The sequence below is a fragment of the Cyclopterus lumpus genome, chromosome 11, assembly GCF_009769545.1.
Source record: "Cyclopterus lumpus isolate fCycLum1 chromosome 11, fCycLum1.pri, whole genome shotgun sequence".
Classification (NCBI taxonomy): domain Eukaryota; kingdom Metazoa; phylum Chordata; class Actinopteri; order Perciformes; family Cyclopteridae; genus Cyclopterus; species Cyclopterus lumpus.
In genome coordinates, this window is record NC_046976.1 from 10,192,898 (window position 1) to 10,219,144 (window position 26,247).

Sequence of the window (26,247 nt, forward strand, 5' to 3'; positions counted from 1 at the left end):
GCAAAGTTTAGTAAAAAAAGATAAGATGAGATAAGATGATCTGCAGGAGGAAAATCACAGCAGCACAAGATAAGGTAAGAAAAAGCATTCTGAATTATTTGCATGTAATAAAATATTAAGGAAATCAAACTTCACTGTCCTCCTATCTGGGCCGGCTGTTAGTGTTAGTGTGTCTGTGTGTGTGTCTGAGTTTTGTACTTGTCGTTCCTGCACAAGGTTGCACCATTGTTGATAAATTCAAGGACCAACACTTGTCTGCTCTCATATTCACACGTTTTACCTTCTGTCTTGTGGGAACCAATCTTTATTTACTCAAACTCCATCCCAGCTGCAAGTTGGTTGCGTGACTCAATAAATATAGCTTTGCCCGTGTGGTTCCTTATCACAACTGATCAAGATGGCCAAAAGGGCCTTGCAATTAAATGAGGAAGAGAGAGAGAAGCTTTTGATGATGATATGACGAAGGGGTTTCAGAATGTGAGGATCACATTTCTGAAAATTCAGACTTTGAAGAAGAGTATGAGATTGAGCATTAGTCCTAAACCACGATGAGCCCCATGGCAGGACCAGAACAAGCCCTTCAGCAGCCAGCAATTTTTTTTCTTCTCTGTCTCCGTTTTTATTTATTCTCAAAATCTTTTTTTGCACTCCAGGAAATATTAATCAAACTAGTGTTTTGATAATGCTATCTCAAAATTGTGTACTTTTTATAAATCATGTTTTTATTGTGCACTTAAGAATGGTGTTTATCTGATCTTGCAAATAAACTTAAATACCGTAGTTACTACCCACCCATCTAAACCATTATATTTAACAAGTAGAAAGTGCCCTTTAACCTAACTGAGTTTGGCCTAGAAACACACCTGGGGGCGGAAGTTATGTGGCATACAAAATGACGAGATCCGCTTTCAGTTTAAAAATGATAGACAAGCGAGTCATGCGCAGTTTACACGGCGGGCACTGAGACCATGCGGAGCGTGCTGTCAGCTAGCTGTCGCTCACCGTGAACCGTTGACGCTCCTCGTTCACACTGCTGAGAGCTTCGCGTTAGTGTAGCCGACTGACGCCGGAATATTAACTTAATCGATAAACCCGCGTTTGTTTCGTTTTCTCTCTTTAAATTATGTGGTCATGACGAAGTGAGCATGGCCAAGCGACCGGGGACCGACGACGGGATGTTGACTTCGCCGACCATTCTCCGCGACTTCGCGTCCGATCCGAGCCCCGGGGACGGGGACGTGGACATGGACTGCAGCGACGGAGCCGCGGAGGTCTCCTTGGAAGACATCCTGAAACTGTACAGCCAGCCGATAAACGAGGAGCAGGCCTGGGCCGTGTGCTACCAGTGCGGTCGGACTTTAGCGCAGAAACGTCGGAGGAAAAGCTCCAAGTCCGCCGGTGGATCGGCCGTCGACTACCCGATGAGGATCGAGGGACCCGGGGATGTGAGGATCGGGTGGGACGGGACCGTGAAACTGCTCTTCGAAGACTGCACAGGTACACGAACCGAGACCCCGCGGCCAAGGTGTCGGGATTTCCTTAAAATCCGAGTCCGGTTTGAGCAATTGCGCAGCTAAACCAACAAAGACCGCTATCTCTACAGATCATGACGCCTTTCCCTTCACATCGCTCACAGGCCAAAGGAACGCAGCATCTCTACAAAGAGGCCATATTGTTGTGGCTGTCTGCTTCCAGCCATGTGGCGAATTTGTTTACAGACGCTCGATGCGGTCATTAAAAATACATCACAGATCACCGCATAGCTGCCGGGAATGAAGGCGACAAGGAAAGCTGTGTATCAATAATTAACTGACAGGGTCTGTTCTCGCAACATAATCTAGTATTGACATTATAAACATGGTTCATGTTGTTGCTTTATTCAAAAGGGTGTGTTAACAGGGCTGCTCTGTCTAGGTTTCTGTTTTTAAATGACCCTCCTCCACCGGTCAGTTATCTACAGTAAACAACCTTTGGGCCCAGTCCAGAGCGAAGCCATACAGCGAGCATCAGGGCCATGGTTACATACAGCGAGCATCAGGGCCATGGTTACATTCTGGCAAAAAGCCAAACGCAGATGACTCATATTGCTGCCAATAGGCACATTATTTGTGTTGTGTCATTGAGGTAAAGGCACAGATTAGGGTGCGGGAGATCAGAGCAGGTGCTTGGTGTGGGCTGAATGCACCTGAGGGAGATTTTAAACGCAATGGAAACACGTTTTAATATAGTTTGGTAAACATAGTAAGGTGGATGCTTGCATGCACATGTGCTGCATTTAGTAGATCCACTGATTTGTGGTTGTGGACATCTCCTTTCCTGCTGGTGTGTTCCACGAGATGAAACAACGATTAGATGAATTGATCAGTCAATTGACAGATAATTAATTTAAAAAAACAAACAATTTAGCTAAATAATCCGAAAAGCACAAATGTAACAATTACACACATACAAAACGAGCCACATGAAGACCTTTTTGGATCCAAAATCACTCATGTATCAGACAGCGGGCTACCCGTCTGCCTTCGTGAACAAAAAGAGGCAGATTATAGCAAATCATTATAGACTGAATGATTTGAACCCTGGTGTCTTTTAATATAGGCGAGCATAGATTTACACTCGATGATTTAAGCAGAATGCAGTCAACTACTGGAGCAACTACCAACTTTGGGGTCAAAGACCAGCTGGTAACTAATTCAAAGGTGCTTCCTGCAAAGCCTCTCCAGTACATCAGTTCTGATGTGTAGAGAGATTTACAGAGTTCCTCAAATACCTTAACTGCATTCCATTAATATTTGAAGATGCAGTTGGGTGGGGGAGGTGTGTCCATGAGCTCAGCATCGCCTCAGGCACTGAGGTTATATCCTGTCTCTCCTGGGACCTTATTAGCCACTGTTTCTTATTTTCCCATCCCCTGTTTACACCACTCCATGCAATCTCGCTCCCTAACACTGCAGTCAAGCGCTCACTTATCTCATCATATTAAACCAACTGGAGATGTTTTCTTTGTGTTGAAATTACACTCTTTAGTAGAAACCCATTCTAAAAGTCTTGATGCTGCTAAAATAAAAAAAACGTGATGATTAGATGCACAGACTTCAGTCTGACTGCAGATGAGTTTGGAAATTATGGGGGAGAGTCCTTTGCTGCTCCTCTGGCTGAGGTATTTTGGGACAGCTCGGCCGTGTCCTGCTTCTTATTAGGCCTGGTGATGAGAGAGACGTGAGACCTATTAAGCTTTCAGTAGCTCTGAGTCCCGTTTCAGAGGTTGCTACCCCAGCACAAAAAATTATTGCTTATGTAATCTCCATATGGCCTACATGAGTCGGGGACAAGGTGGCATTATTTGGCCAGCACTCAGATCACCAACACTGAGGCCTTCACGCCCCTCGGCCTATCTTAATGCTTGTATCACAATGTCGTCTGCACACTGCAGGAAGTGTGTATGTTAGTGATGCGTAGCAAACAGAATCAGACCAATAAGCAACACAGTCTGAGTCAAGTGCTTATTTTTGGCTCAATTGATGCAAGATATATGCTGCTCCTGCTGCAGTTCGATCAATTCACACGGAGTTTGGGGAAGAATATATTCACTGCCACTCCATGTTGCCAAGAGAAGCGCCTGAATGAGAGCTGCTTGTTTACCCCTAAAGAGTTTCAATGATTCATATCAGTACAGAGGATATTTCTTTTGTTAATTTGTTGCATGGAGTATTTTGTGGGGCGACTGGGTCAGTGGTTAGCAGGTCTGTCTTTCAATCAGGGGGTTGGGGGTTCAATCCCCGCCCTAGTCGATGTGTCCTTGAGCAAGACACTTAACCCTGAATTGTTCCCTGTAGCTGTGTCTACAGTGTATGAATGTAACATGATTGTAAGTCGCTTTGGATAAAAGAGTCAGCTAAATGACATGTAATGTAGTTTTAACCAAAATGTAATTCAATACAGTTGATGTGGTTAATTGTCACTAATGGGGTTTAAATATGCTTTTTAACATATTGTATGTATTTATAAGATTAGAGAGGGGGCAAGAACATCCATCCATCCATCCATTTTCAATACCGCTTATCCTCATTAGGGTCGCGGGGGCGCTGGAGCCTATCCCAGCTGACATAGGGCGAAGGCAGGGGACACCCTGGACAGGCCGCCAGTCCATCGAGGGCACATGTAGGGACATACAACCATTCACACCTATGGGCAATTTAGAGATCAATTAACCTGCAGCATGTCTTTGGACTGTGGGAGGAAGCCGGAGAGCCCGGAGAGAACCCACGCTGCCACGGGGAGAACATGCAAACTCCACACAGAAGGACCGCTCCGACCGGGAATCGAACCCACGGCCCTCTTGCTGTGAGGCGACAGTGCTAGCCACTACACCACCGTGCAGCCCGGGGCAAGAACAAACTTTTTTAAAGATTTAATCTACGCATCTACCTGTGAAGCCCCTTTTTCAGCAGCTAAGCGGTTGACATTTCACTGAATAGGATAGTCTGTGTGACACCGCACACTGCTCCAAATATGTCTCATGGTGACTTAATCGCTCTCGGAGAGACGAGGGCCCTGGCCAAGCCATCTCTCCTGGACTGGGACAAACAGAGGACCCAGTGTTTCTCAAATGAGCGTTGGCCGATGACTGTTTGTTTATTTTTTTCTCCGGTCTGTTGGCTGTAATTCATGGTGACCTGCGCAGAACTGAGTTGAGATCTGTATAGAAAACCAATTTCATAGTATGCAGACCCAGCAGTCAGAAGTCCAATTTTTTTAATTGGAAATGACTCAATCACTGCTTCAATTTAAACTGAAGTTGCATTAGCATTCAGAGATGACACATCAGGCCAACGTGTCATTTATATGCAATGACCTAATTTTACAGTCTGGACTGGTGACAAAGTCTGCACATCTATCTCCTTATTTGTACTTTCACCCCAGATGTTACTCTTACCGGCAGTTACCCTGTGTTCCAATCACCATTGTCCAGTGATTAGCTGTCAAAAGTTAAAGTGTATGTAACTATTCAGTACGAGAGACGTACTGTGTGTGCTTTGAGATCTATCGGATAGGTACAGATGTGTTGGAAAATCCAGTTACGGAACAAGAGATTAGATTGTCAAAGCTATTGTCTCTTTTGTCCAATAAAGGAAAGAAATGTCAGCTTTTTACCAGTCCTGTAATTTGTTGTATTGTTTAGAAAAGGCTTGTAGTGTACGTGAAGGTTAAGGTTCTTTTATATTGACGGTCTATTTTGAGAGGATTTCATTGAAATGAAGAGAGGGTATAGTCTTTCTCCAGAGTACGAGGCAACAGTCGTATCACTAACTAGCCCCCAGTGGCAGGTTTTGACACCTCAGTTTGCCTCAGGCAGTGACTGCAGAGGAAACATAATCATTTATTCACTCGGTAGTTTTACAGTCAGCGCGGTCGAGCAATCGCGCCTTGCAGCTCCCCTACATTAAGTCTCCACTCAAGTTGAATATTTTATGTCCTGTAACACTGATGTGTGTTTTCTGTCTTTTTAGATGTCAAACGTACTTATACAGAATGTGTACACAAATGCATCCAAGGGTGTGCTTGCACTATTAACAATTATTTAAAGTGTTTGAGCGTAATAACTCCTTGTTCTGTCATTACAGATAAATACCAACCGGCTGCAACGTCATTGGAGGTGAGTGTCCCGTCAGTCTCCTTAAGCACTCAGAGTTCTGCCTCAGAGAATTAGTCTTCCTTTTCAACATGTAGAGCAGTGGGTCATTATGTATTAATCTCAAGATAAAACTTTTAAAACTTGAATGTTAATTCAGTTATCAGATGTCTTTTCAGTCCACAACTGCCATGCGTCATTTTGTTATGACAACTTCAGAAACTATTTTTCACAGCTTGCCCTCCACTGAATCTACTAGTGAACAATTACAACACACGATTGGCAATATTGTTGACAGTGGCCTGAGAAAAAACATCTCAGTGGGGCCAATGCAAAAAGACATATATAAATGAACACTTACTAGTTATCAATGCTGGTAAAGAAGGGTGGTATTTTCTTCGGAGTATGATATTTCTTCTTTAGGAAATGGTAGAAATCATCTTGAGTCAGTCAAAATGTAGATGGAGCAGCAACATGAAAATTAATTGTTACCTATTGTATATCCAAATGTACCAACATACAAGCATTACACCCTTTCATTGACTAAACAATAGAGTGGGAGTTAGCTTTGTCCAGTACTTATTGTGTTTGCTGCACTCTGATGCAAAAGGGCACCTAAAAGAAGAGCATGACTTCTCTTTTTGTTCATTAAATGCGCTACTTTCTATACAATCATACGCTCATTGCCAAAACCACGTGAAGAGGACATGTGACCAGTGTCTGTCTGGCCAAGCGAGACGTTCCTCTCAAATCTTCATTTTGTGTACAAAAACTAAGTACACAATGTTTTCTATCAAGTCTGATCATCTTTCATGTTTGCCTTTCAGTTCATGTGATCACAGGCATGCGCAGTTTGTTTTGTTTTCGCATGGCTGAATTCAAAGTAAAAATTTCTCGACCTCAGCTGACACTCCCTGCTCCTCTGCTAGTTGATGCTGAGTTCCTCCTTGCATCATTATCTTTGCTTTTGCTATATTACTAAGAATGAATAGGGTGTGTTGGCCTTGTTGGTAACATCTTGCACAATGGCTATTTGTGCATCAGCATTACTATTCCACAGAATTGACCACAAGGTCAAACTTTGAGGACGCACCTTTTTTTATTGTGTTTTTGTTTTTGTCTTGTGGATTAGAGTTAATCGCATGTCGTTTGTGTGAGCTCTAATTTAAACTCCGTGGCTTGTTTTTCCCCAATTAAGTTTCAGTCACACATGCTGAAAATGTGTGACAATGTTGGTTTGTTGGTCCGTCCGTCATTTTGGCTGAGACTGAAATAATTTGGATTGCCTTTAAAGTTAGTAGAGACCTAGGCCCTATTTCTCGTACGTGGCTCAACTAAGTCGATCAAATGTCCTATTAGCCAGCTTAAATTAACACGATGATTGACATCAGGCAATCCCGGTTTCTCAAAGGCTGATCCGGGGTCAAACCAATTTGAGCCAGACGTCGGTTCACAGGATAGTTGTGCGTGCCCATCCGACTTCAAAATGGGGAAGTGCCGATCACAGAAAACAACATGATTTACTAACAGCACAAAGGCAAATAAACTCAAAGGAAGAGCCTCTTTTTTCTCTGCTGACGAGCAGGAGATGGTCATGAACGTATTTGAGGAATTCCAGACCATAATCATGGCAACATCTAATCAATTCATTCACTTCACTTGCACTGGAGAGGGGGTGTGGCTTATCTCCATGGAAACATTTATAACTTCCGCCATCCACCATGGAAGAAATAACCACTATTTCTGCTTTATACTTCAAAAAATCCCTGGAAATCCCACAAACGTCGGAACATCTAATGCCCTCGTTTTTGGGTTCATAACATTAATATGCTAAGTGTGCTAAACATGTTAGCATTATGGTTATAAATCTTATGTGTTAACATTAATGTGATGAATGTAATTTAATGTTCTAAGCATTAACTGTAACTATAAATTAACTTTAGTGCTTGGCCTTGACCTACTTATATTCAGATAATTCTGGAAAATTAATTTGAATGGACACAGACTCAAACGCAGCGCTACACTTTTTGTTGTTGATACACAGCAACGCTCTCATTTTGGTCACATTTTGACCAAAGCGCATCGTCCCTCATGTCTCGGCTTTGTGTGTTTTGGTTTGTCTCGGTCCCTTGTGAAAGTGAGTCAGCCAATCAGTAAGTGCCTTTCTCTCATACTCTTCTATGCTTCTTGACACTTGGAGATAATCATCAATAATGTTAAATAAGTTACCCTTTGGTCACTTGAGTTAAAACTGGCATTTCTCTTGTGGGGCTCTGTCATCTTTATGGCTTGTAGTAAATATGTGTTAAAAGAAAATCATTTGCGCCTTATGTTGTTAACGCGTTCAACCCAGTTTGTCCTCTGTTGACTATTAAGGCGAGATTAGTTGTCGTATCCTGTTGCAGTTTCCTTGTCGTTCAATTTTGGGCGAAGATGATTGGTTTGCCAGCTTCATGCACAACTAGTTTCAGTCTTCAGAGGTTGTCGGCAAGTGGCAGTTAATGTGAGTAGTCTGATTTTATTTACTCATTCTCCAAATAATATGGACCCACCATACCCCAAGTTTGTACCGTTGTTCACTCACAGACCTGTTTTTTTTGTTTGTTCTCAAAACAAAATTCCATATTAAAACTGCATTGTCAGTCTTATTCATCCTCTTTCCATATGGGTGGAGGTTCGCTGTATTTGGCTATTTAGCTCAGATTCTGCAGAGCGGTGCATATGTCAGTCACTTCTGAGTTTACTGTGTCTCCTTATACCGTCACTGCAGGCAATGAGCTCCGTCTCTACAGACCGTTTCTTACTGACGTGATACTGCACAAGAGGAACACAAGTGTTAATGATGATGGCTGTAGAGTTTTAGTGAATATTCTTTAGACAGTTTGTGTACATCTATATAAATAAGTACAGCTCTTTGTGTTATTCTTTGGTCTGTGACTTGAGTGTAGACATAGTCCCCTGGAGTGACTGGCACCCAGTTTGATCCCTGTATGCCTTTTACCAGTGACCTAATTGTTATATCCTACTTTTATCCAAATCAATCAATTGATTTTTGTGACATTGACAGCTTCACTTAAAAGCACCCATGCAGCTCACATTGCAGCCCACTAGGGTTACCTTTTGGCCTATACAGGGATATTCACAGCAAGCAAACCACAGGAATGCCATTTATTGAGTAGTCTGATTCAGAGTATTCTATTTATATCACACAGAAGAAATCTATCTCATTTTCAGCTGGTTCAATCACCCCTGAGAAGATGACTTGAATTTCTACTTCAGTCGTTCAAGTTTATAAAGTTATCAAAGCTTTTGTCACAGATTTTTCTCTTCTGTCACAGAATTGTGTTTGTGTTGTGTTTTCTTTAGCCAACATTTTAGGTTCGCTTTTGCAGCTGGTGAAGATTGTTTGTAGAGAAATAAGCTAGACCATGTAATCCTCAGGTTTAACTTTTAACTACGTGGATATGCCCCCTTTTTTAACAAATATCTACTATGTTTTTACCTGCACCTCCAGTATCATAACTTGCAATGATGATACACAATGGCTGTTTGGTCCAGAGGGACTCTTTCACAATATTCTTCTGTAATTTCCAGCTGACTTCACATATGAATGCAAACTGGACCGCTTTCTTTTTAACAAAGGGATAAAGAAGAGCGAGTCGTGTTCTGTCACACAATGAATAGTGATGCTTGCTTCAGACTGGAGGAGGCCGAGCATCCGTTCTTGTGGTGTAAGATCTCTAGATTTAGCTCTGCTTATGTAACGGTATTTGTAGTGATGGCTTCGCTACTACGGCAGCAAGCTGAAGGCTGCTTAGCTGACTTGTGATGGTCACAGTGTTGTCGTGGGCCTCAAAGGCAAGAATGTGCTGCGTTAACTCCAACTCAAAGAATTACGTCAATCCAGTTGCTGAAGTCTGCAAGAATATAGACGTTAGCTTCAAATGAATTCAAGTTTATTTATTACGAATTTGCCTCAGAGGGCTTTACAATCTATACCCATACAACATCCCTGTCCCAGGACCTCACATCGGATCAGGAAAATAATAGAAAAAATAGAAAAAAACCTTTCACAGAGAAAAAAGGGAAGAAACCTTCAGGAGAGCAACAGAGGAGGATCCCTCTCCCCGGATGGACAGAAGCAATAGATGTCATGTGTACAGAATGAACAGCATTACAAAGTTACATAAACACATTCAATGAATATGACAATGTATGAATGGAACTCCAATCCATGAAACAGAAGGAGGTAGAGAGGAGGGGGGGCGGGGCATCAGCAGGGCCAACGCGGGAGGCCGGCTCACCAGGCATCAGACACCTCCAGGTCCAATGGACCCTATGAGACGTGAAGTCACAACGACTCCGGGGAGGAAGCAGAGTTAATAAGGTGCAATGGAGAGATGTAAATTCATCCATAAGAAGAGAGAGAAGATGAGAGAGGTGCTCAGTGTATCCTAAAACATCCCACAGCAGCCTATAAGCCTATAGCAGCATATCTATTAAAGAGGAAAGTCTTAAGTCTACTCTTAAATGAGGTGACTGTCTACCTCCTGGACTGAAAGTGGAAGCTAGTTCCATAAAAGAGGAGCTTGATAAATGAAGTGTCTAATAAAAAAAAAGGGTTTAAATCAGTTTTCATGATTGTTAAAAGTGACACATTACTACTACTCCTCCCCTCCCAGACCTGCCCGAACTTTAACTCTCGGAAATCTGAAGTCTTGCATTCTATGTTGTCATATTTATAGACACAAATATGACAACTGATATAAATTGACAATTAATTAATTAAACTAGGAGTAGTTGTATATTTCTATACACAGATATGTGTGCTAAAACACTGAGCAGCACATTAGCCAGACTTGTTTTTCTTTCTCCCACGTTTGTGTTAAAGAGCACCATTAAGGTTCACACAAACGTCTCGTACTTTGCCCATCTGATTCGTGGTTGACTCACTGACTCTTTTCCCTGTCATAGTTGCTCCTCTTGCATGGCCTGTCGAGCCAGTTTATCCAACCAAGGATAGGTGTCTATATTTTTAACTTTACTTCATACTTTCATCTAACCAGTGGTAGTCACATTGAGAATGAATACCTTTTCCAAGCAAATTCTGGTCAAGAAAGCAGCACACATAATAAATACGCAGGTTTTATACATTTCTACTCACGAGTGACCAAACTTGCCAGTTTGCCCCTCTTTATTAATATATTGTTTTCAAAAAGGTTAGCATTTGCAATGTCGAGCGTACAGCTTGACCCATTTTTTAAAGTGGAAAAACGTCACTTAATTTTGTCGAGTGGCTACAAATAATTGGGTCCTGTTTGGAGAAAAAAGGTCCACTTCCTGAGGATTTTTTTTCCTTATTCATTTGTATGAAACTCGGGAGACAAAAGAGTATTCATGAAAGAAATTCTCTTCCTATTCGTCATTGATTCTCAAGATGCCTCCGACACTTTTGAGAGAGATTCAGAAGTATTAAAAACACTCATTGTTGAAGCACCTCTGTGCCGGGCAGGGATCTCATGCAGAACAAAAGTATGATTATTTGTTTGGAGCGTGAGAAAAGTTGCCTTCGAGTGGGGATGGAGTATATTTCCCCCCCCCCCCCGAGGTTCTGTCACATTACGCAAACGATACCCACCAGAGGATTTTCTGGCAGTCTTTCCTAACTGTTTATCGCATACTTGTTTCACCTCCTTCCTCTTTCCTACTCTGCTTTGGCTCCTCACCTCATTCCTCTGTCACAAGTCTTCCAATGAGATTGTTAGGTGTATTTAGAAAATGTATGTAATGTTTCCTCTTTCCTGGTTGCTGGCCAAACAATTTGACTTGACAAGGCCTCTTCCCCATTCCATCTGGCCTAATCTCCCACGGGACGTGATGCCATTTGTTAACATGAAATCATGAAGCTTTTACAACACTGCCATGTTGGTGCAGTGACGGGGTGTAGTTATCTGTCTTTTGTTCTCTGCATTCATACATGGACTTAACTGTTTGCTGAATTGAGTACACGCTGTCACTATTTGCATTCAGGAGTGCCAGAAGGACCAGATTAATGTACAGCACTTTTGGTTAATTATGTGAAACGGTGAGTCTGTGCTAAACCACACGCAGTTAATTATTACAAGCCATTTTGTATTGGCATTGAAACTTAGTCCAACCAAGCCTTGACAGCATTGCAAATGTTATACTGGATTAGAAATCTAGTATAGTGCAACTGCTTTAAATTACACATGAATGACACCCTGGTGCTGTCCGTCACTCCAGCAGTCCCGAGCTTCTCCGCCCACTAGAGCGCATGTTGTTGTACGGATGGATTATAAGGTTACATAATGAGACACTAAGGAATAAGATATTTATTTTAGACCTGGAACAGGATTATCAGCTGCACACATAGATGGTTTATTAAATGGAAACCAATCTTTTTCCAGTAAAATCATCAGATTAATAGAGGCTGTTAAACTGACAGTTCAGAGGTTTAAATCATAGAGGAGAACCACAATCCCAGGTGTCAGGTTATTATAGAGCAACGACGGCGTGGTTTGAAATGATTATGACATGTTATGTGCAATTATTGGCAAACTCATACATTGTGACTAATTTCATTTTGAATATTGAATTTAGATTTTTAGAAAAATAGTGCATCTCAGAAAGGTCAATGTTAAACGATCTATAGGAAACGTCTTGGTGTGTTAACTCGAGGGCGCCACATATGTAATGATTTTCCGCCTTTTGTTGCTGCTGTCAATTATCCCAAATGTGCTCAGTCCACACCCTCCCCTCCTGTGCGCTACACTCCCAGACACCACAGCAGCCTCTGTCCTCTGGCCCAATCATAGCGGGCCATGCCCTACAACACCAGCTTCGCCCACATCAACGCTCTTGTTGAAAAAGGGAGGTGTCCAAATTAAACAATGACGCTCCATTCCATTGTGGATTAATAACACGCGGTACAGTAATGACTCTCTGTATGCAGCGCATTTAGCTCATCTTATTACATCAACAAAACAAATTCTAAATGTCTTTGAGGTCTTACTTGTGCGTTCCTGTCCACATGCAAATTGTGTGCGAACCTCGCAGCCACAGCAGTTTCACACTGACACAACTCCCTTGTTGAATGTTACAGTGAACAATGATGAATTCTATAATACACCACTGGAAACTAGGAAAGGAGATGTAAGCAACAGTATATTTTCTTGCTGGAATTTAAAATTCTGAGAATAAATGTAGCAGCAAACAACTATTTGCTGTGTCAAGATATAGTGGAGTAATGTCACATTGAGCCGTTTAGTCACTAGAAATGCTCCCGATCTTGCACCTTTTTTAAATGGGAGTACTAAAGTATCAGTTGTGTTGAAAGTCCTGTAAGGAGTTGACATTTCAAAGTTCAAGCACTGAAAGTTGAAGTGCCAGTCGAAGTGTACTCCTTTTGGAGTGAATATTTTACTCTTACTACTTTTTTAAAAACTTAACTTTGAGCAGTAGATTGATTAAGTTGTCAGGAGTGGACATTGCACAGCAGAGCCAACGTGTCATGCTGCAGTGAAAGAACAACTTTGTTTGGTCTCGCGCCGTGGTCGTTTAAGACATTTTGGAGAACTGCAAAAGAGAGAGGAAAAAAAGATGGTCATACCCTGCTTGTTAATGAAGGGAAGCAGTGATGAAATTAAATTATCCCCAGATTATGGTAATAATCACGCAGTTTGCAGGAACACTGTGGCCTGGTTTTACATCTGTTTTATGGACATGAACTGTCTTCTGGTCTGTTCAGGTGAATTACATTTTTTTTGTAGATAAAAATGTTAAGTCAGGGGTGATGGGAAAATCTTCCTGTGTGCCGATAATCAAAGAGCAGCGGGGGGCAACATAACATTGTATTTGATATAATAACAATAACAACCATCATAGTAATAACAATCTGTATTTGTATAGAGCGTTTTATATAATGAACATAAAAACGGATAGCAAACGGTGTAGTCCGTCGGCTGGAAAGAACAACATAATGTTGGCACTCATAACAAACGGCAAGTAAACTAATCGTGGATAGGAAAAAAGTTATATAACTAGACCAGTTAACTTTTCTTTTTTTTTTCACTGTAGAAACTCAGTTGAAAGAGTTTTATATCCGCAATTTATTTGCCAGTACACAATAATACACACCATTCTATTTGTCCATTGTCCCACAGGTCATTGACTCATTGGGCATCATGATTTACAAAGCTCTAGACTATGGCCTCAAAGAAAATGAGGAGCGGGAACTCAGCCCGCCGCTGGAGCGTCTGATCGACATGATGACAAACGCCGAAAAAAACCAGAGTGACCCCTGTCCTGACGAGGGCTACGAAGCCACAGAGGAGGAGGATGAGTGTGAGGAGGAAGAAGAGGAGCAGGAGGAAGAGGAGCCCGTCTCTGCCACCACCACCAGCTCTGTCAGCAGCATTCGCAGCTATCGAGACCTCATCACGGTAGGTTGCAGAACATTTCACAAAAGCTTTATTTTTGTTGTTCTGGTGAAAGATGCTCAGAGGCAGATGAGCAGTGCAGATGGCACATTTTCAGTCGGGTGCAATTTGAGATCTGTTTTAAACAAAAGTATAATCCTCTCACTCATAACATTTTGATCAAAGTCATATTGGGCATATTAAATATACAGATTCCTGTTTTGCTCTGACTATTTTCTCCCTTTATGCTATTTTCTTCTTTTTTTTTTTTACATCAGATCTTTTAACGAAGCAATGCATACACATCACTCAAATTCCCCTGATGGCCGGCAGTCATGCTGCAAATTCCCCAAGTAGCTTGTGAATATGAGACTGGCAATTATAGCTGTGTAAACATGCTGGTTTTTGGGGAATAGGCTTAGAAACTTTCACAGTTCGTTCTTCCATATAATGAACAACTAATAGGTCGGTTTGTTGCCAGTGTGTGCCTTGCCTGACTCCCAATTCCTCCAACAATGAACTCTTGAGTGTAAAATGCATTATGGTGGTATGACATGGCTGGAGTAGATTACTGCACATTCCTGACTGACCTCCTTCCTTTACTTGTACTCTGCTGCGCTGTCGGAGGAAGGTTGGGTCGATGAGGGTTCAGCAAGACGTGAAGTTGACGAAAGATGACAGGACTTGCTAGAGAAGCTTCCTACTGAGACAGGAATAGTTCGATGTTGAATGTTCTGAATGGGTTTTTACTTATTATAATAAGTTCGTCATCAAAACAGTGAATCTCTAAACTATGACATTGGCACAGACTGTTGTAATATCTAAAAAGTATAAAATTAACCTACATATATATTTCTTTGTAATAGATAAGGTTTGCTTGACACAGATAATTTGTTTTTGCATAAACTCTGATGCGGCTGTATTTTAAGCATGTTCATAAAGACTCTCACTGCTCAGGTGTCATTTCACATGTGAATTTCCCTTCAATGGACGAGGAAGAAGACATTGTGTCAGACATTCCTGTGGCTAGCCGAGCCCTGTATGAGAATATCATAATATGTCACTCAACTGGTTTCTCCCTTCGTGTGACTGGAGATAATTAGACTGTCTACCAATGCTCTGGCAGATGGCCTTTATCATCTTTACAATCACTGTGAAATGCCATGAGGGCCAGGGTGCTTCGGTGATACTGTCAGCAATGTAGCTCAAACTGGACCAACGGGTTCAAACTGTTCATGTTTGTAGCCACGCCAAAACCACAACATTGGTCGAGTTTTTAATATTTCAAGAATTGTTGGGTACTATTATTCAGACAATCATTATCCCCACAGGGAAACTGCAATACTGATGAGACAACCGCAGGTGATGGCAAGCAACACCTTTACAATGAGAAATCTTTAGAATGCAATTATAACGCGTGTTGTGCAGTTGAAGAATTCCTTATCGCCACAGGGGAAATCCCGTCACTGTGACAGTGACGCTGGTGATTTCTCTAGCATCACTTTGAGCCACACGTTTGTCTATTTGGGATGGAGCAACATTACATGTTATATAGACATTCAAATTCCCCCTCAGGATGAGTTGTAATAACTTGGAATTTCCATTTCAACTCTCAAACTAGTGCAATCATTAGGCAACATTTCAGTTTAATAAAATACTTTGACTGATATCCGCAAAACTAATAACTTCACCATCAGCCTCTGCTGTGCTTTGTGTTTAGTGCCAATTAGAAAATGTGAGGTGAACATGCTACACTGTATACTTGCTTAACATGAGCATGTTAGCATGCTGACTTTAGCATCGAGCTTGAAGCGCTCGATATGCTATACTATTATAGTTATGCAGGATACTTGTACTAGCCATGTTTAGTTTAGATTGTTACATAACTATGTACGTTAAATTCATTTTATTTGTATAGCCCAATATCACAAAACACATTTACCTCATGGGGCTTTACGGTGGTTTCAAGTACCACCGTATACAACCTAATTCCTTTTCTTTTCTCTACAGCTATGTTCTTCCCACCTACCCAGCACATCCAACGCTGCAAGTCATTACCAGGCTGTGTGTCGTGCTCTCTATGCTGAGACCAGGGAACTAAACACCTTTCTGGAGAAGATCAAGAATGCCAAAGAGGTAAGAAACTATGGCATGTGACATCTGCGGGTTATTAATAAATGGGGAGAGGATAAGTCACAAACGATTCCATTAACCCACCCATTTTATTTTATAGCTATCTTGTGAATTGAGACTTTGGAAAAGTGTAGCTATGCCTCACAGTATGTACGCACTCATGCAATATGTTCTGGCTTTGTCTTCTGCACGAGGCATGACTCATGCAAACAACCTTACATAATTTATGGTTATAGAATCAAGTGTAACCTTGTTACACTAATGTAAGGAGCTTACAGGATTGGACCCCCAGGCTATGGGGGCTGCATTGCCCTCCCGCCCTGAGTGTCACTGAATAGTTGCTAATAAGTAACCATACGGTATCCCACGTGCTGACAAATTAGAAGGCGAGTCAATGAGTCTTTCCTTCAGTTTCTCTTGCCGATGTTGTTTTCCCCTCCTTCTCTAGCAGTGTGTATCAGCGTCTTCTTGTTGGATTTCCCTGTCTACGTCGCCCATCAAAATGTAAATGTTTACAATATCTAGACTTTCCATGTGCAGTTGACAACGAGTGATCCTTACAATAACTAGCTTCTGCAGTGAGGCTTCAGCAGGCAGACGTCAATAGCAGCCATTAGCAGACTATTGTTTTCTATTTTTTTTCCTCTGATACACTGTCAATATAGGATATTGACATGCTTGTGTAAATCAATATCAACCCACTAATTAAACAGACTGCCTTGACAGTATTGTCCGATTGCCGGTGACCTCAGCTAAATTTGAGTCCATACTATGAATGCAGTGGTACATCTTACATTTTCATGCATTTCTTTTTTTTCTGCTTTTCCTTTTCTTGGCTAGAACCTTCGGAAAATGGAAGGCGGTACTCGGGAGGAGCCTGTTAAAGACCTCGATGAGCTGCAAAATGCAGATTGGGTAAGAGGATTTTTTTTTTTTTTCAAACTCTATGACCATGTTTTGGCAATCGCATAACTTATAGACTGCAGTAATTATCATGTCACATATTTTTTGTCTCCGCCAGGCACGGTTCTGGGTGCAGGTGATGCGAGATCTACGAGATGGTGTTAAATTGAAGAAGGTTCAGGACCGTCAGTACAACCCATTACCCATTGAATACCAGCTCACACCCTACGAAATGCTGATGGACGATATCCGCTCCAAACGTTACATGCTGAGAAAAGTCATGGTAAGAAGACAATATTTTTATTGAGTCTTTATCCCTTTTGTTTCAAATAAATCAAGACCTATACATCACAATTGGGTGATCCCCCCCCCCTCTTTATGTTAATAGTCACATGATATCATGAGGCAATGGTATTTTCTCTTTGCAGGTTTATACAACCACTTGAGTTGCAAGTAAAATAAAACCTGATCCTCAAATGTAACTGTCATTCCAGGTGAAGGGAGACATCCCACCAAGGTTAAAGAAGAGTGCTCATGAGATCATTCTTGATTTCATCAGGTCGAGGCCGCCTCTCAACCCTGTGAGTAGAACACAACACAGTGACAAAAATCTGCAAATGTAGTTTTAGTCTGTACCATATTCAGTATACAATACTTATATATGTTGTATTGGCAACATTTAGAGTGACTAATGTAGTAATTATCATCGATATTCAATCTGGTTGTCACTGCATTTCAATTTTTATTGCCGGTTATTTTAATGCACACTGCCATTCACAGTACGTGTGGATCATAGGGGTCATACTTTCACATGTTATTGTTAACAAAGTCAACTTTGATGAATCGAAGAGTTGTATGGCTTAATGTAGTTTGTGTCAAATAGGGGTGCATGGTATTTTGAATTGAAATAATATTTGTCATGCATAATTCTTAGTGATGTAGCTAATTTGATATTTAAGATTCCTTTTATCAATGCAATCAGTAAATGCTGACAAGTTTTTGTGCTGGTTAGGTGGTTCTTTGCTGAAACAAATATTTCAAAGGGAAAACATTATTGATCCACTGACTTAATGTGATTACCAAACATGCACTAGTACTCACTTGGTGTGGTGTTTGTCATGAAAGGTTGCATCCCGTAAACTGAAACCCCACCCGGCACGTCCCCGGAGCCTCCACGAGCGACTGCTGGAGGGCATCAAGGCTGAAAGGAAGCTCAGGCCGGTCTCACCGGACATGATCCGCAGAAGCCGCCTCGGTAAGCTGCTAACAATTGTACACGTTAACATTCTAATGTTCACGTGCACAAATGGCCATTAAGCAAAAATGAATGAGCACAATTGCCTTGATTGTTTCCATCAGCGAGAGTGTCTGTTAACTTGCTGCTTTACGAGCCAAACACAACCACTCGGGACAAAGAACCATTAACCATGACTTCAGCACATCCATCATGATTACGCTAACAGCCCACTGCCTACATTGATCTGTTCACTTAATCAGAAGACTGTTTGATCAAGGATCACTTTGACTGCAGCCGGTAGCCTCGAGTTGTTTGCCTGACCTGAACTGCTAAAGTAACAGTTGTGGTTAGTGACACTTGTGCTCTTCAACTCAAGTTCTTTGGTTTGAACTTTGAAAAATAAAAATCAGGTTTGTAATGCTACTCTTTGATGTTACTTTTTTAAAAGCACAAGACGTAGATAACCCTTTTGGTAATTGGATGAAATGTTCAAACCATTAAAGGCTTTAATTGGATACAAACAGCAAATATGTTGTCTATACTGTACAGCGATTTTATGTGGTTTACACAACACAGGAGGGTAATGTGGAGCAGTGGTTACATATACAATACATATGGCAGGCAAACCGGTTGTACCTAAACATAATACGGCTCTGTAATGTTAGATTTCCAAGCAATATGTGTTATAAACTTGGATTATTCATTGACATCCATTTTAACTCGTGGGTTTCTTTTTCTCCTATTTGCTCCCATTTCCTTAATTTCAAACATGGGCATATCTGTCAGTCAATCGACCTCTTAGCACGTCTTACAGCTTTGACTCATCAGGTAAAGTTTCACGTCACCTATTGTGTTCCTGTTGTTGCACCTTGTGTTTCATTCCAGGCTATTTTAGGGTTAGCTCCTGCTTCTCCTTGATTTAAACACACCCTTTTATCATTTCGTGCTTGTGATGTACGAGTGTGTGTTTGTATGACACACTGTCACAGAAAATGTACCTGAGAAAAGATCGGTCAACACAGTGCAACTAAATCTCTGACTGGGTGAAATTGTCTCTTTGGTCGGAGGTAGACTGAAAACGGAAAGCTTCAGCGCAGCCATTTTATTTGTAGTCATGTTATGAATGACAGCGTGGGGTTACTCACAGGAGACCATCTGTGGTCTAGGTGATGAGGGAAAGCCTTTGAGACGGAGCCAGCAGGGTGAGATTACAGATCATCACTCTGCCCCTGCAGCCAGTCTGCCCTGCTTGTCACCCTAATCCGCTCTCACTGAGGAATATGACAAATTGCATAACGCTGGTGAAAAGTCGAACGGCTGATGACACTTTGAATGTGTCACTACAGTGTCACAGGATGACCATATTCCAGATGGATGTATGGGAATAACCTTACGCGCTGTGCTGCACTCATTGTCTTTTTCTGCTCCCCCTGGCACTTCCCCTTCACTTGCCTCTCCCTCTGTGCTTTCCAGCTATGCACAACATATGTGCGTGTGAGCGTAGCCCACAACTACCCAGCATCTCCTCAATTCGCACCTGACCGATGCTTGTTGCCATCAAGTAGAAATGACAATGTGAAAATGCGTGGTCCTGCTAATGGTTATGTTCCCTTAATTCCTTTGCAGGTGCAGGGAAAAGCATCAGCACTCCTCAGGACTTGTTCCGGGCCTCAGGTAAAGAAGAGCTTTTTGTAAAGAAATACATTTCCTTCACTTGAATCAAACGATTGTGGAGAAAATCTGTAATGTAAGCATATGGTCGGGGCTTTTCTTGGTCCCCATGTAGCCCGTGTATGCTGACTCTGTGGTATGAAGTAACGATATAAAGACCCAGCTGTTAAAATGGGGAGATTGTTCTTGAAAATGTATTGTTCCCTTGTAATAAAAGTTGACTCGTTTATTTCACTCGCAGACTCTCCTGATGGACTCAGGAAATTGGCTGTCAGCACCCAGTTTCTGGCCAGTGGCAGCCTGCTGGGCCCAAACCAAGATGGAGCCCAGCTCCCTAGCCAGAGGAAGAGGCTGCTCATAGCGCCCACACTGGCTGAGCTGGACAGCTCCGACTCTGACGTAAGATGTCTGACTCCTGTGCTCAAGCTTGAAAAATGTTGATTTACGTTTCCACAAGAACAAAGTCAAAACCTAAATGGACTTTGTTTTGCCATTCAAAGTAATCTAAAGGTATCCGCGTCACGTGACTAAATAAGTGTAACCTTCTGGTTGACAGGAGGAGCCCTCGCGGAGCAGCTCCAGTATGTCCACATCTTTGAAGGAGGACACGTCACCCGAGTCCGTCATCGGGAAGAAGGGTGAGCTCTTAACTGGAATATATTACGTATTCTTCTTGGTCAGTACAAACATGTCCAAGTTGTCTTCATAATATTTACTTTTTTGTTCCATATGTCCAGTTCCACCAAATCTCTTGCCTGTGTCTGCGACCCAACATTCAGACAAGCGTCGGTCTCCACAGAGGCGGCACTCAATCGAGAAGGAGACCCCCACCAATGTCTGCCCCTTTGTACCTCCCTCCAGACAGAGCTCCAAGTCTTTGGTATGTAAACTGGGAGTTATATCATCCCAAACTGGAGGAATGAACAAATGAGTGAAGACTCCAAAGTAGATGGCAGAGCTTGCATTAGTGACAGATCTTACTACACTCGTTGCAAATATACTTATATTAGGTGGTTACTCTAAAATGGTCAATTATATTCTTTATTGGTATAACAAAAATTATTCTCTTATCAGTTAAAAAAATTAAATGTAACAAAAGGAGAGTCTGCTTAAAGAGTAACAGGTGCATGTATACAACAGCTCATATAGACATTATAATTTGAAATCTTCCAACAACACTTGGTACAACATATCTGTTGAATTTACTCCCGTCCTGTGACCGGTCATTCATTTTCCATGAGGTCACTGGTTCTCTGAGTAACTCTGCGCCGGTCGTATGATTCTAGTGAGGTTGATGGATATAATTGAAGACACAGGACAGGCCGCCGTATCCGCCGTAGTGGATTCTGATGAAATTTGTTAATTCGCACCACTTTCTAGTTAAATTGCTGATTTCTGGTGCCAAACCAGGGGCCCTAGTTTCAACCATCAAATCAAAAGAAATGACGGCTCTTCTGGGGACAGTTGTCTCACTTTAACTTCAAGACGTTCATGTTGGTGATTACATCCTGGTCTCTAAAAATGACAATTAAACATCTTAGTGACAGTTTGAGGTAATCAGAAGCCACACAATTACAGGGGAACTGCAACAAAGATCTTTCTGTTACTCATTTTATGTCATTAAAATGTTTGCACTGGTTAGCTGTCTCATACCAAAGACTTACTTGCAGTAATTTCCTGTCTCATATAATGCTGCAGCTGATGGCGGATCCCACTGCCAAGGTAACCTAGTAACCCTTCTGTCTATCATTTACCATAAACATTTTCTATTTTTTTTTCGGGTTGTGCGTTAGTCCCATTCTTGCGAGTGAAATATCTCAGGAACGCCTTTGCGGGAAATTCTTCAAATTTGACACAAACGTCCAAAGGGTGAACTGATTTTATTTTGGTGGTCACTGTGACCTTGTGTCTGTCCCTTTCTCGTTCCATCAGACCCAGTCACCGGTTGTGATCCTCTAGTCATGAGTTATGAATGCTGCCATTTCATCAAACTCTACTGTCCTCTTAATACAATTCAACACTTGATGAATCTATTAAACATAGTTGCACCATAGCGTGTTAGAATATAAGGTCCTACCTGTTTAAATGCCCTGTTCCCTTTGTCTGCTGGTCAGGTGGAAGCTGCCAGCGGTGCTCGGGGCACGGTATGTCACTGTTACTGCATATCTTCAGAGGCACATAACACTGTGTGGGGAACTGTGGGTATTCCAATAGACCTGGTTTTAGATGAACGGGACCGTGTGTCACAATCATTTGTGTGAATAGGAGATCTGCGGCATTCTGAAAATGTCTCAGGGAATTTTAAAAGGAAAGTACTGTTGAGAAATAATCAGTTAATAATTACATTTTTAATCCAAGCCAACTGAAGGAGAGTGAGAGTATGATTGGTGAAGAACTTCTCTTCGCTTTGACTTTGGATGCTCTGCTATAGAAATGTTCAATAGATGGATGAATATGTTAGGTTGGCTCCCAGCAATGTCACAAATCTCCTGGCGACTGCAGCATGCACCGTGACGGGGGTCCACTTGCAAATTGGAAGCGTGGAATTGGTTATAGTAAACTTAAACGGCCATTTCGTAATTTCAAAAGTAATTAAAAAAGAATTATCCACTTCTAATTTAGATAGATAGATTTTTAATTGAAAGCTGTGGACCACCAACATGAGTGGAACGTTACATCACCCGCATGCGTTGTATTTTCTGTTCATTATCAGTGTCATGTCGGTGGAAGCTTCATTTGTGGTTCACAGAACATGGAAGTGCTGTCACCATCTCATCGCATGCTTGGTCGGTTGGTTAAGTGGTGTGCAATGGGTGGCTCATTGGCAGCAGATATCATCATTTCTCGCTGTTCCACTTTTTTCTAAATCTGCATATGTACGGGTAGTTTGCTGATTTTAATGATGTGTTTTTTCTCCAGGAGGAGTTCTGCTACCCAGTGGAGTGTCTGGCTCTGACGGTGGAGGAGGTGATGCACATCAGACAGGTTCTGGTCAAGGCAGAGCTGGAGAAGTTCCAGCAATACAAAGACATCTACACAGCCCTCAAGAAAGGAAAGGTAGGATTTTCATCATCGGAGGGATCATTTTCCATTGTCATTTGAATACAACAGATTCCTTGTACTTTCTTCTCCTCACCGCATACTTTCCTCTCTAGGTTTGCTTTTCATGTCGGACCAAGAAGTTCTCTCTCTTTACTTGGGCCTACACCTGCCAGTTCTGCAAAAGGTAAACTGAATCGCTATTACCAACTTAAAGGGGAACTCCAAGTTTAATTACACACATTGGGAATTACTACTAACCTTGTACGGCTGCTGGATTCTTGGGATGTCATGTATTAATCGTGGTATCAAAAATCAGTCGAAACGAAAAGTAAATAGTTTGCTCTGGCTTTCCGGACACAATCGGCAGCTAGGGGCTCGTCTTAGGTGAGAGCGAGACGACAGAGAGCGTCAGCTTTTCGTTTAAGACGACATTGGCGGCTCCTAAAGAGGTTGGTATTAATGCTGCAATAGCAACAGTTATGTGAACTGGAGAGTATTTCTTCATTTAAAGAAGATCAATGGACGGCAGTGAAAGCTTTTCTCAAGGAATAAATAACTTTTTGCTGCTCTTCCGTCTTCCCCTGCCAAATATTCTTTGGAAGTGCCTGCTCGTTTCTTTTTCCAAGGCTGGATTCTCAGATGGTTTTGTGTAATAAACCATCCGGAGGGTCAGGACAGCACTATATAAGTGAAAACTGTATCAAGCCTTTTGTGGCTCCTAAGGGAAGTTTGGAAATAAATACAATTTGGGGGTTTGGAGTGATAAAGAATTGAGGTTACCAGACTTCTTTAGCCTGCTTCTCATCTCTGCTTTAGGACACCAACTCAAAGGTACACACACGTGTGGAATAAGAAAGATGATATCTCTGGTTAATCCTTAAACCGTTCATTAGAACATACATTTGTGAAGTGCTGTTTCAAGAATAGCTTCTGTTCATGTTCAACATAATAGCTATTTTTTTTTCTTCTCCAGGCCTGTGTGTTCCCAGTGCTCTAAAAAGGTTGGCGGCTGTTGATTTTTATATTAAACACACTTTTGAACACTCACTTCAGAATTTCCTCCCCCCTCCATAAAGGGCATAAAAAAATATATTTTTTTAAAATCTCAGATGCGACTGCCATCCAAGCCCTACTCCACACTGCCCATTTATTCTTTGGGCCCCAGTGCGGTGGCTAAAGAAGAGGCAAGTGGAGCGTCTGCCCTTGCTGCGCCAGAAAAGCACCCATTCGGGTCTGGACACAGCCGAAACAGCCTACGCAGAAGTGTTTACAAGTATGTTGCTGTACAATCCATTTTCATTTTATTTACTGAGGAAATGTCGTGCCTTTTTCAGAGTAGTTCTTTTTTTAATTTCTGTCCTCAGGTTGTCAAAGCAGAGCAGCAGTAGTAACAGCAAAGAAGGGCAGTCACAGGATGAGCCTGAGCTGCCCAAGGAGCTCACTGAGGACTGGGTCACCATGGAGATCTGTGTAGACTGCAAAAAGTTCATCATGGAGATCATCACCTCCAGCAGGCGCAGCCTGTGCGTGGCCACCAAACGTGCTCGTCTCAATCGCAAGACCCAATCCTTCTACATGTCGTCATCTAACTCGGTCAACTTCAGGCCCTCTGAGCGCACCATCAAGGAGGCGTAGAAAGTGGGACTGTCCTTTGCACTTTTCTTCCCGCCTCTCGTAGAGCTAAATTGTTCAATGGAGAAAAAAAACAACCCCTCCAGTGAAGCCAGTCCACCCCACCCCAAAGTTACTAAAGGTTTTTATACCTTACCCTGTCTCAGGAAAAGTTGGCAGGCTATGATTGGTCAGGACTGTATGATAGCTGCCAGATAACAAAGAAGAGCCATGTTTCTATAAAAAAAAAAATCTGTCAAATCTGTTAGTTGCTGATGTTGCTATTGAGAACCAGGTAAGATAATGTATATTTGACATAAGAGCAGGATCAGATGATACAGAAAGCCAAAAGCTGCATGATAATATGTTATTGTAGACCCCTCCATAATTTGGGTTTTGGATATTTTTTCCAGTTCCTGTTTACTTCTAGCACTCAGGATTAGCAACAGATTGTCTTTTGACATAAATGCACTGTACAGCTTCCTGTCAGGTCCGTTGGGGTAAACCCCTTCCACTCCCTTGCCCTCCCCTCTTATTCTTCCAGCAACAATTATGCCAAATGTATCATTCATTTTTTTGTTTTTTTTGTTTTGTAGCTAGTCGTTTTAATGTAAATTCAATTCTGTGCCTGGTGCCAACATGTAATTTCTTTCTTCGAATGCCTTTTGTAGTTATGGACCTATTGTACATATGTGTTATATACTCTGGGGGACATTTTTAGGGTAATCCAAGGTTTGGTTTGTTGCCCTTTTTGATGTTCCAAGCTGGGCAACAGAAGCACATACATGTAGGGTTATGAATGTGTACATGCTGTAAATCTTAATTGTTCTAAATTTAGTATAAAATTAACTAAGAGTATAATTTTACCATGTTTTAAGATTTCTTTATTTGAAATTACTTTTTGAAAACATTATTGGTGTTATGTTTTTGTCAATGTAATAAGATTTTATTTCTATTGTATAGTTTATGAACTCAGTGTTAAAATGCTCCTAAATCACAAATAGCACTTTTATTGGACTAATTTCTGTGTGTAATTTAATAATTATTATAAAAATATTGTTTTTCACCTCTTGGAGCGGGGAGTCCATAGTGCCATTTCCCAGAGTTCTTTATGAATGAAAGTGTGTGTGTGTTTGTGAATGGCTGATGGTTGTTTGTGAGATGGACTAAGACTAAAACAAAACACTCCATTTAATTGAATGTAGGCAAGTTTATAACCATCATTAAATATGCTTTATAAATGTGTTATTTCTTTCAAAATATCTTTACTTTGACAAACACACACACGTTCATATAGTGTGTTTTGTGACAGTTATCAAATGAACACAAAGCCTAACCAGTTCAATAACAATGCCATGTTCAGTGAAACATACATCTGATCAGTTTTATTTTAGACCTCTGTAAGGAATGTATGCATGCTGTAATCTGTTTTGTCAAAGAAATTATAATAAAACCATCATGCTTCTTACTTTGGCTCAATGATCCTTTAACGGAATATAAAACCTGGTGAGAAATGTACTTTCACAAAGGTGCAGTACTGTGTGAGACAGCAGAGGGCGACACGGCTACAATGAAAATAA

The 26,247-nt window shown here is 41.5% G+C and overlaps 1 protein-coding gene across 2 annotated transcripts; it reads left to right on the forward strand.

The window, feature by feature from the left end:
- The first annotated feature begins 962 nt into the window (after positions 1–962).
- Positions 963–26,135, forward strand: spire1a (spire-type actin nucleation factor 1a). 2 transcript variants are annotated; one of them, XM_034544950.1, is made up of 18 exons: positions 963–1,497; positions 5,625–5,656; positions 13,816–14,094; positions 16,081–16,206; positions 17,044–17,118; positions 17,225–17,389; positions 17,601–17,687; positions 18,232–18,361; positions 19,970–20,017; positions 20,256–20,413; positions 20,571–20,652; positions 20,752–20,894; positions 22,129–22,158; positions 22,934–23,071; positions 23,170–23,240; positions 24,030–24,057; positions 24,166–24,329; positions 24,421–26,135. In XM_034544950.1, exons 1-18 carry the CDS (start codon positions 1,146–1,148, stop codon positions 24,689–24,691), a joined length of 2,379 nt encoding a protein of 792 aa, XP_034400841.1. In that variant the 5' UTR covers positions 963–1,145; the 3' UTR covers positions 24,692–26,135. The 2 variants fall into 2 exon arrangements, with proteins under 2 accessions (XP_034400841.1, XP_034400842.1); XM_034544951.1 differs by lacking the exon at positions 22,129–22,158.
- The last annotated feature ends 112 nt before the right edge of the window (positions 26,136–26,247 follow it).

Excerpts from the sequence above, each read along its gene's own strand:
- spire1a (XM_034544950.1), top strand. The coding sequence starts at position 1,146 with ATGGCCAAGCGACCGGGGACCGACGACGGGATGTTGACTTCGCCGACC. Across the intron at positions 18,362-19,969 it reads GATCCGCAGAAGCCGCCTCG|GTGCAGGGAAAAGCATCAGC; the intron begins GTAAGCTGCTAA and ends ATTCCTTTGCAG. Across the intron at positions 20,018-20,255 it reads GGACTTGTTCCGGGCCTCAG|ACTCTCCTGATGGACTCAGG; the intron begins GTAAAGAAGAGC and ends TTTCACTCGCAG.